Source organism: Leiobunum rupestre, chromosome 3, assembly GCF_980474605.1.
Source record: "Leiobunum rupestre chromosome 3, qqLeiRupe1.1.hap1, whole genome shotgun sequence".
In the NCBI taxonomy this organism is placed as follows: Eukaryota; Metazoa; Arthropoda; class Arachnida; order Opiliones; family Sclerosomatidae; genus Leiobunum; species Leiobunum rupestre.
Genome location: NC_143386.1, coordinates 36,288,806 through 36,300,687, shown reverse-complemented (window position 1 = coordinate 36,300,687; position 11,882 = coordinate 36,288,806). Strand labels below are relative to the sequence as shown.

Genomic DNA, 11,882 nt, shown 5'->3' with positions numbered 1-11,882 from the left:
ACATATATCGCTCATCAGTGTAACTAGTATAAAATTTACTTGAAGAGCAACCCAGTTGTTCATATATTTAAATAGATTTCATTAATATTAATGTTATTCTAACCTCGTTGTACAATAAGCAACAAGTAAATAGATGGATCCCATAATGTTTGATTGAGTAGTTTTATTGGTCAACTAGGCTACCGGAACAAATTGGTAAATAACGCCAACCTGATATTAACAAACAAAATCTTACCTGACATAGTGAGGCTGTTGATTTTCAAATGAGACGTGCACAATGCTATCACCGGCGCGCCTAGCTGGGTATAAGTAAACTTTAATTTTCCAGTACACTCACTTGCCATTGGTGCTGCAAGGACATCTGGCTATAATAACATTAAATAACAGTCGACGAAAAAAAACCAATTACTAAAAACGCGAGCTTGTTTTTTTTCAAAGTTGTAGTAACACATAGGTGTATATATAGAAGTATAAACGCATGTTTTAATAGGACACCGTCGCATGATAAAATCTGATTAAAATTAAATAAGGCGACTGTACACTGTTTAAAATTGCTGTTAATTTTACAGGAATTTACCTGGCAGAAAATTACAAGGAAGGTTCCTGTAAAATTACAGGTTATTTTTTTCCTGTAAAACTAAGCAAGTAAAAAGCTGTTCTAGGCCCGTGAAATATAAAGTACAAATAACGTTATATTTACTTTTCCAACATGAAACTTCTAATTGCTTTTAATGTAATTTTCATACATAACCTTAATATCCTGTTGTGACAGCATGTAGTTGATCGAGCTTTTTGTCTTTAATCGGGAAGTTAAGAAAAACACTCAAAAGTATATAAAAGAAATGTGTTTAATTAACAGTAATTATCTATCTAAATTAAAAACGATATAAATTGAACTGGTACATGAAGAATCTTCACTATTCTGCATAAAGAAACTGACAATAGTTCCACATTTTGATACGCCACTGGCAATGCTATTTGCTATTATGTAATGGCTCTGGATTTTCTTCTTCTTGAGTTCGGCTTGGTGGTTCTTCATCATCATTGTTTTCGATAATTAAGTTAGATGATGAGGCTTTTTCAGTTAAAGGAGTTTGAGTTTCAGCCTTTATAAAATCATAATAAATATTAAATTTTGCCATAGATTAAATAGTTAAAATTTTGGTTAACTTATTTATGTGTATTGACTTCCTTTTGAATAAATGAATTCGTCAACTTGACTAATAGACTGTTCGTTAAGTAACTGAATTCAACTTAATGATTAATAATTATTCGTAGAAAATTACAAAGTATAAGAACCTATTACAAATATCCCTAATGCTGCAAAAGAATGCCATCCGAGAAGATACGGAGGTCGTTGGGTTGGTGGAGTTTCAGTTTTGGCCTTTATCAAATCTTAATAAAAAATTAGATTTCGCTTTTAAATAATTGAAATTAAGGTTTACTTTCTTTCTATATATTGACTTCCAACTACAACTTTCCCTAACGCGGCCAAAGACCACCATATGAGAAAATAGTGAGGCCATTTGGGTTGGAGGAGTTTTAGTTTTAGCCTTTATCAAATCATAATAAGAATTATTAGATTTCGCCATTAATCAATTAATTAAAAATTAGGTTAACTTACGTTTTGACTTAATACAACAGTAAGCCTATTCATTGAAATGTAGGATAACCTACTTTGGACATATTGACTTCTTACTTCAGTTAGCCTATTAATAGAAATTGAGGTTAACTTACTTGGGCGTATTGACTTCCTACTTTACGGTAATTTAACACGAAGTTCGGTAATTTTGAACTAGTGCTCCGCATGGCTCAGGCTCCAGGTCCGGCTCCAGCTCCGACGTTAACCCTATCGGCTCCAGTCGGCTCCGGCTTTAGTTCCGGTGAAAGCTGGAGCCGGATCTGGAGCCACGGCTCCGGCTCCAAGTGTTTTAAACCGGCTCCAGGAGCCAGCTCCGAATTAAAGGAACCGGCTCCTGAGCCAGCTCCAATACTTTTATGGTAATTTCTTATGTCTAAGCTTTGGGAGCGTCCATAAATTACGTGAGGCATTTAGTGGAGGGAGGGGATCGAGCTGAATCTCACCCAATCTCACGTGGAGGAGAGGGGAGTTTCGGCAAATATCACGTATTTTTTTCTTTAAGAAACAGTGTTAAATTGCGATAAAACTGGGTTAAATTAAGTAATTCAACCCTTGCACACCTTCATCAGCATGCCCCGTGACCTCTATTGCCCATGTGTATACGTGGTGATCAGAAAAAGAGATGCTGCAGTTCATGCGGTATCTACTTTTCATACGTCACAAGAGCTGCGGAGCACCGGCGTGCGTTCCACAGAGCACCATCTGCACCAGCGGCCTGCAAAGTGTGATCTTTACGGATTGTGACATGTCGAGTTACTGAGCTTCTGTGTGCAAGCGACAACGGTTTAAAGTGGCTAAATCAGAGCGAGGTTGAAGGAGCAGATGATTTTACTGAAAATCACATGGACATGTTGGTTCCAGTAGTCACTCTTGAGACCATACATGAGTCCCCGTGGACTGAATTAGAATGAATATTCTTTTACGAATTTTAATAGTTCCTTAATACTTAAAATTTAAGTATTTTATTGTTCGATTTTCTCACTGTGATTCTAGACTCCGTTCTGTCTATAATACTAGTCTTAACTAGTCTTAAATATAAATAATTAAGCAAATTATGTTTTTTTAAATAAATCCAACGCAATCAAACACAGATTAACGTATTTACACTATAAATACGCTATTTGAAAAATCTCAGGTGATATTAGGAGGGAGGGAGGGGGTGAGCCAAATCTCACGACATCTCACCAAGGGGGGAGGGGGGTGGAAAAATCACCAAAATCGCCTCCCGTAAATAATGGACTCTCCCTTTTTGTTATGAATTTACGAGTCCTAGTAGTAGCAGACTTCACTGATAATTTGGTAAATACTAATTATTTAAGTCCTAGCAGTAGCAGTGGTACACTCCACTGTTAATTTTGTTTTCTATCTTGTGTAAAAATAAAATAAAATAAAATATTATTACTAATATTGATGAATAAAGATGCTGTGAAGTTTATTTAACGCTTTGATTAGCTTTTGAAACAGAATAGTGTATTCTTTCACATAAATATTAGTGTTATCTTAATATTTACATGCGCTTAAAAATAATTAGTGCAATCGGAGCTGGCTCCTAGCTCAGGCTCCGGTTCCGGCTCCGGCTCTAGGATTTTGCATCCGGCTCCGTCTTTTTAGGGGAGCCGAGTTTTTGCTCCGGCTCCGTCTCCGACACCTCCTTGGAGCCGATATAGGCTCAGGCTCCGACCTTGGATCCGGATCTGCGGAGCACTATTTTGAACAGTGTATAAATATTAACCTTACTCAGTAATAGAGGTATATGCCTCTCGCATTGAACTCGGAGCCTCTATACTCCGTGACAAGATGACTTTAGCGTCATTTAAATCTGCAATTATTAAACGGTTTCTATTACAGTGAAGCTTCACGGCGAATTCAACGAGCCCACAGCGTACAGGCGTTACTAGATCGACGTAAAACACGCACAACAGTGTACTTATTAGTGTTTTTATAAAGGCCACGGTCAAAGCGGACCTTAAGTGGGTTTGAATGCTGGCTTAGACCAGTAGAAGAAACAACAACTGATTGCTAAGGATAATGTAACTGTAGACTAAAACGACTAATGACTGCACACTCTGCTTTCCATCTTCGATGTAGACGAATCATTTTCCATATGAAAGTTGTTGTGGCTTCGCAAAAAACTTCCTTGATTCTTTTCTATATTACACCAAAAGTATCCCTAAAGTATTTCATCCAATCGCAGCCGTAGCGCGAAATATTTTAATTTTATCATTGACTAGAAGCTCCCGCGGTTACTCACCATAACCAACGAAGTCAATAACTCGTTACTTTTTAAAAGTACTCTTTATTTGTTGTTTGTTGATAAACATAACGTAGGTGTTCACATTTTCATATTTTATTTAACGAAATAATTACTATAATTTAGGAAACATAGTTAGACGCGATTTCTCAGTTTAACCATAAGATTATAATATATTAGCAACTTAATAGTTAGAGTCGTACAGAGGCTGTGAGTTAACAGCGATTTCTCCCAAGACATCAAAGTTGTGATCTGAGGGCGAAAAATCGAAATATCAGCTTGCCTGTGAAATCCGGTTTCGATCAACGACGGGATCGTAGCTTCTTAAGCCTAACGCGAGTGGTCGCAAGAGATAAGCTTCAAACTACACTGTTAAGAAAAGGGTTTTAGGAGGTACGAAAACAAGTCGGCCCAGGCCGTAATATTAGTTCCACATCGGCGTATTCGGGTGGGCAAACCTATACACCCTTAGTAGACACAGGTAGGCAAACTAATACAAAAGCTGTGTAGGCCATGTGATTTCCTATCGTTTGATATATAAATTGCCATCCTAAGTTAAAGAGTGGATGCTGCCCACCCTCAGGATACGCGGGTGGGCAAACCAATACCAAAGCTGTGGAGGTCATGTGATTACCTATCGTTAGATATATAAAATACCATCCTAAGTCGAAGGATTAAAACTCGGGCGCCACTCACCCTCAGGGTACGCGGGTGGGCAAAGCAATACAAAAGCTGTTGAGGCCATGTGATTTCCTATCGTTTGATATATAATTTACCATCCTATGTTAAAGAGTGGCCACCACCCCCCTCAGGATACCCGGGTGGGCAAACCAATACAAAAGCTGTTGAGGCCATGTGATTTCCTATCGTTAGATAGACGGAAAGTATCAAAGGTAAAATAGGTAGGCAAAACACGACGAACATAATTCCTTTAAATTATTGAAATTTGTGGAGATATAATGATCTAAGACGGTTACTTACGTATAAGGTAAATAAAGAAAAATTAAAAACCACTTTGTTTACGTAATACAAATTTTAATTAAAAACAAATTAAAATCGACGACTAGTTTCGCTCTCTATACAGAGGCATCATCAGGTCTGGTCAGGAGAATACAAATTCCAAATGAAGTAAACTACGTTTCGCGATAAAAACATACAAAAGAGGGGGAAAATAAATATACATAGAAATGATCACGTGTCAAGTGTAGAGTTATATAGATTTTTAAACCAGAAATCAGCTAATAGGAAACCCGGGCTGTTGTCTCTATTGAGACATTTAATATTTTTAAAGATTCGTATATATTTAATTTAAAGTAATTATCAGTAGTTACAATATTGGTGGCGTTTTTTATATTAATAGAGTGATTGGGGTTATCGGTGGCGTGTTCAGCAAGAGCGAAAGAGTGAATTTTTACCTCTCCGAGGGGATATTTCGCTATTGTAATGTTTATGTGTAGGGTGGTAATGTTGTGTTATTGTTATGACGTTTGTGGGTGTTGAGTTTGTGGTGTGTATGTACGGGTGGTATCTCTCCAACTCTTTCTTATTGACTTTTGGGACGGACCGAGTGCTGAGTGTAATGCTACCTCTCAATATCCAATGGCAGGGTTTCCACCAATTGTTCACGGTATTCGTCTTAGTATCAATTTGCGATCGCATCGGGCGGGTTTCGAACCCGAGACCGCCTGTTTGACAGGCGGACGTTCTACCACAGAACCACCGACACTTATTACGTTTCATTGAAAATTAGACCTTCAGCTTTATCGAAAGCGTATTTAATAGAGTATCAAATTTTGGTTTAATTGAAATAGAGCAAGATTTCGTGGAAGATTTAAATTATTGCATCGAAGAAATTCTAATTTAGCGATTTCTCATTTGATTAAAAACAAATGCGTCACCCAGGTTTCGAACCCGGGCCGTTCAGTTAGGCAGTCGAGCGCTCTACCACAGAACCAACGATAACTTCAAGCTATACTGCAAATAAGACACTCATTGTAAGCATAATAGTTAACAAAGTCTTGAATTTTTTTACGAATGAAATTGTGAAGGCCTAATGTGGTTTTTTTACGAAAAAATTATAAAGACTTAATCTTGTTTAATATAATAAGTTGCTTTATTTCAATTTGGTACTTTTGTTTAGGGTTTTTTTAATGAATGGAGTTAAAGATTTTTTTCTTCTATTATTTGACGTTTTATTTTTGCGGTTGTATATTTGTTTTATCTTTTATTCTTTTAAAATTATTTACTTCTTCCGCAAAATGGTTCATTTTTTGGAGGAACCTTTTTACTTATTTTTTGTGTATTAATGTTTTGAGAACCTTTACGTAGGGAATAGGATAATTTTTGCCGGAACCTTCAAAGTGTATACGTCGCATTTTCAAAAAATTTAATGGTCAAATCTTGTTTTAGCGCAGTCAGCAGATAAGATAAAGGGTAGAACCCGTTAGTTTTTTGTAATTTATTTAGTTTTTTCAGTCGTATATTCTTATCTATTAGGTTTAGCGTATTGGTTTTCAAGCTTAATAATTCATTTATTAACATCAAGTTGGTATGGTTTTCAACTCGGTCGTAATTTATTTTAAACGTTTTCTCGGCTGATTAAGATGTTTAATGCAGTTCATCAATTGGGTTCGTTTGTGTTTATTTATAAAGAACCCTAACTATTCCCTCTACGGTCATTTATTGATATACGTTTAGTCAAGTGGCTTTCTGTGCTTTGTGAATGGTAAGTTTTTTGCTTCTTGTTAAAAAGATTTTTGGTGGTGTGGATATTTGGACATCTACGATTCCTAATGCAGTCATTGATATCCTGGTTGTGCGAGTCATTATATGATATTGGAAATTGGACGGTTTTGGTCTTTTTCATGCGGTATGTGTCACAACGTCAACAGGATGGTTCCGACAGTCTACGAGTCGTCCACTACCAGATATCTACGGTATCTTGATCGGGCGAACGTTGAAATAAAATGAGCGTTAACTATGCGGCAAGTATTTCGTAAGCGACAAAAATACAAATACCCTCTGTAGATATTTCTTTCATTAAAATTGGCTTCGTATTATATTTAACTGCTAAACTTGTACCGTAAATAGGGTTAAAGTCAATTGTGCATTGTTTTAGTACGTCTAACTCACTGTTGTAACTACTTAATTTATAATATTCTGAATAAATTAATCTCAGTTGTTTCGTCTCAATTATTTTAATTCAAATTAAAATTTTATACCGGGCGGGATTGAACCGGGATTACGTTATTAGTAAATAACTCTGAATCTCGAGAAATTAATACCGCTAGTTGTATTTTAATTTTGATTGTGTTGAGCTTTTGGGCGGTATTGTTGGCTTTAATTATCATTTTTTCGTGTGAAGTGGTTTAAAGAAGGTTTTCTGTGTTGTTATATCGTAAGCGATAAAAATACAAATACCCTCTGTAGATATTTCTTTTATTAACGTTTGCTTCGTATTACATTTAACTGATAAAATTATTCTGTAAATAGGGTTAAATACAATTGTGCGTTGTTCTAGTTCGTCTAACTCACTGTTGTAACTACTTAATTTATAATATTCTGAACAAATTAATATCGGTTGTTTCGTTTCAATTATTTTAATTCAAATTAAAATTTTATACCGGGCGGGATTGAACCGGGATTACGTTATTAGTAAATAACTCTGAATTGGGGAGATATAACTTAAAGGGTCATCTCGAGAAATTAATACCACTAGGGACAATGCTTCCGAGGAGAGGTATATTTTGGCTTGCCAACTTGTTACCTCTCCGAGGGGACAAAGTCCCCTAGGAGGGGTTATACAACCACCGTGTCTGTCTGTGGGTCTGTGGGTCTGTGGGTCTGTCAGGCCTGCGAACGCGTTCGCATTTTCGGTGCAAAGTGTAATCACTGCGTACGCAGTTTCTCGAGATCTCTGCGGTCGCAGTTTCTCGAAGGGTTGGCAAAACCACCGTGTGACGGTGAGCGTTAGCTGATTCATTTGCGTTTTGGTTTGGATGGTGTTTTTTCGCTCACCGTCGTGACGGTTCGGTGTATTACGTTTTTGTAGAGTTTATACGTAGGTTGTGAGTGTTGAATTTGTTGTATTTGTGTGCTGATGGTTGTGCATGTTGAGTCTGTTGTGTTTATATGGGCGTTTTCTCTTCAACTTCTTCTTAATGACTTTGGGACGGACCGAGTGCTGAATGTAATGCCATTTCTCAACGTCCAATGGCAGGGTTTCCACCAGTTGTACACGGTATTCGTCTTAGTATCAATTTGCGATCGCATCGGGCGGGATTTGAACCCGAGACCTCCTGTTTGACAGGCGGATGTTCTACCACAGAACCACCGACACTTGTTTCGCCTTATTGAAAATTAGACCTTCAGCTTTATCGGAAGCGTATTTAATAGAGTACGAAATTTTGGTTTAATTGAAATAGAATTGAAATTGAATTTATTGCATCGAAAAAATTCTAATTTAGCGTTTCTCTATTGATTAAAAACAAATGCGCCACCCAGGTTTCGAACCCAGACCATTTGGCTTGGCAGTCGAGCGCTCTACCACAGAACCACCGATAGCTCCTTAGGTTCACTGAAATTAAGACACGCATCGTAAGCATAATAGGTAATAAAGTCTGTTTTTATTAATGAATTTATGAAGGCCTAATCTGGTTCTTTTAAAGGTTAAATCTTGTTTTAGCGCAGTCAGCCGAGATAAGAGGGTTAAAGGGTAGACCCTGTGGGTGGTCCACTTTGTTAGTTTTTTTGATATTTATTTACGGGTATTTTTACGACCTATATATAGTTGTGTTAATTCAAAGGAGATAATTTAACGTTAATTGCTTTAAGAGCTGGCGGTTAGTCAAGTGGCTCTCTGTGCTTTGTTGATGGTAAGGTTTTTGCTTCTTGTAAATATATTTGGTGTGGATATTTGGATATCTACGATTTCTAACGCAGTCAAGGATTTCCTGGGTGTGCGAGTCATTATATGATATTGGAAATTGGACGGCATTGGTCTTTTTCATGCGGTATGTGTCACAACGTCAACTGGAAGTCTACGAGCGTTGAAATAAAATGAGCGTTAAAGATGCGGCAAGTATTTCGTAAGCGAGAAAAATACAAATACCATCTGTAGATATTTCTTTCATTAAAATTTGCTTAGTATTATATTCAACTGATAAATATGTACTGTAAAAAGGGTTAAATTCAATTGTGCATTGTTTTAGTAAGTCTAACTCGCTGTTGTAACTACTTAATTTATAATATTCTGAATAAATTAAACTCGATTGTTTCGTCTCAATTATTTAAATTAAAATTAAAATTTTATACCGGGCAGGGTTTGAACCGAGAATACGTTTTTTGTAAATAACGCTGAATTGCGGAGATATCTTTGGGGTTTGTGTCGAGAAATTAATACCACTAGGGACCATTCTTCCGAGGAGAGGTATACTTTGGTTTGCCAACTTGTTTATTTTTAATATCGTTGTTATGTTCATTAAAACGGAATTTTAAGTTACTTATTGATTGTCCTATATAAACCATGCCACAAGAACACGGAATTTCATAAATCCCGTATTTTTGTAGAATGTTAATTTTATCTTTGTTGCTACCTAAAAAATTTTGAATTTTATTAATGGGTTTGAAAATGGGGGTAATACCATTGTTGCTGAACACGTCACCGATCCGTTCACAAGTATTTTTAATAAATAGGAAAACAATATATGGTTTATTTTTAATAGTTAAAGTTAAGTTAGTATTCTGATTAATTTTGTTGTTATTAATGATTCTGTCGAAACCCCGGTTAAGGGAGGCACAATTATAACCTCTATCGATGGCTATAGCTTTAATCATGTTTATTTCATTGTTTAGATATGTAGAATTGGAACAGATATTGAGGGCACGTACTAAATAAGTATAGAAAGCCGTGAGTTTTTAATTTATCGGGTGGCAAGATTCGGCTCTTGCTGAACACGCCACCGATAACCCCAATCACTCTATTAATATAAAAAACGCCACCAATATTGTAACTACTGATAATTACTTTAAATTAAATATAAACGAATCTTTAAAAATATTAAAAAAACGAAAAATTGACCAATGTCTCAATAGAGACAACGGCCGGGGTTTCCTATTAGCTGATTTCTGGTTTAAAAATCTATATAACTCTACACTTGACACGTGATCATTTCTATGTATATTTATTTCCCCCCTCTTTTGTATGTTTTTATCGCGAAACGTAGTTTACTTCATTTGGAATTTGTATTCTCCTGACCAGACCTGATGATGCCTCTGTATAGAGAGCGAAACTAGTCGTCGATTTTAATTTGTTTTTAATTAAAATTTGTATTACGTAAACAAAGTGGTTTTTAATTTTTCTTTATTTACCTTATACGTAAGTAACCGTCTTAGATCATTATCATGCATCCTCCCACGGGAACAACGGTTAACCGGTTTTGGTGACTACGTTTCAAATTATTGAAGGAACTAACTCAACTTAATTTTCTCGTCAAGTGTAAAAACAACTCCTTTATACCTAACTTCATATCAGTCAAATGCAGCCTCAATGACTTTCGCTCAAAGAAGTATGTAGCCTATACTAAAACAAAAAACCTAAGAAGTGTGATCCAAAGAAAAAGACGTGACATAGCAATCTTGGAAAGTTCGGTCTACTATCTACATATACAGTGTGATCCCAACTACACACATGCATCAACAACAACCACAAGTTTTGCACATCTATGGACCTCCAACAATACATGGGAAAATATCTTCACTCAACAAAAGATCGTGAACCAAGGACTAGAAGATAAGTTTAGAACTCCAGCCGTATTTAAAAAAGCACCTATACCAATAGATGTTAATTCCACCTTAAGCGATAACCACCGCAACCTCATCAATAACCCTAAAATAATTAATAAATCTAGCTTTCCCCTCACAAATGCACAAACTGAAGTCTTAAAGCGGGGTCTTAATTTTCGGTGTCAAAAAACACCATAAATAGAGACGACCTTATTACAGACATCGAAGTTGGCCGTAACCAACTACATGACACTAACCTTAAAAATAAAATTAAATCTAAATGCATGAACATTTTATCGAACCCCCCCATACGGCGATCGAACCTAACTTTACCACTTAAAGAAGCTCTATCTGAATTAAAAAACAATAAAGAACTTGTAATCACTCGTGCCAATAAAGGAGGCTGCATAGTCCTATTAGATAAGACCGTCCTTGACCGTGGTATCCAAACTCTATTACTGAGGAAAAAACCTAAACACCAATCAAAAAAGACCCTTCCCAGACTTTTCACGAGAAAGTGAAAACTACGGTAAAAACTGCTTAACATGGGACGAAAAAACCAAAAAGACTCATTCCAACCCATTATACCTCACCGAGAATGTACGTTCTACCTAAAATGCATAAAAACCCGCTTAAATTTAGACCCATAGTAGACAGCATTGGCTCCTCGACTCACAAAATTGCCCAATACACTTCAAAGATGCTATCGTTTTTAACAAAAAGCCATCAATACACAGTCAATAACTCTCAAGAAATAATTACCGACCTTAATAAACTTAAATTAGAACCCAATGATATTTTTTTTCGTTTGACAATGTTAGTATGTTTACCAATGTCCCTGTAGATGGCGCGATTGACATCCTCCGTGTAAGACTCGTAGAATCAGGGTTGAACTATTTAGAGATAGATGATTTATTGAACTTGGTAAAAATATGCGTATTTAACCCATTTTTTAAAAAAAACGGCCAATTCTACAGACAAAATGTCGGACTCGCTATGGGCAGTGCCGTCTTTCCCATTGGGCCCGTTGGGCCCTGGCCCAGGGCCCCGAGTTCAAAAGGGGCCCCTCAGCAGGCCCGGATTAAGACCTTGTGGGGCCCTAGGCCAAGCTAATTTTGGTGCCCCTTTCCGTGGCGAGCGAGCGAGGCGCTCCCGCCATTTGTAATTGACATATGGATGGAAAATGTAGACTTTTAGTGACGTTAA

General features: G+C 36.7%; 1 protein-coding gene across 1 annotated transcript in view; it reads right to left on the bottom strand.

The window, feature by feature from the left end:
* Positions 1-1,812: 1,812 nt before the first annotated feature.
* Positions 1,813-11,882, bottom strand: part of LOC149951610 (solute carrier family 22 member 3-like) — a 48,813-nt gene continuing 38,743 nt past the window's right edge. Inside the window, exon 7 of the mRNA XM_090169619.1 lies at positions 1,813-2,020. Within this exon, the coding sequence (XP_090025745.1) occupies positions 1,813-2,020 (208 nt within the window). The remainder of the gene's footprint in view (positions 2,021-11,882) is intronic.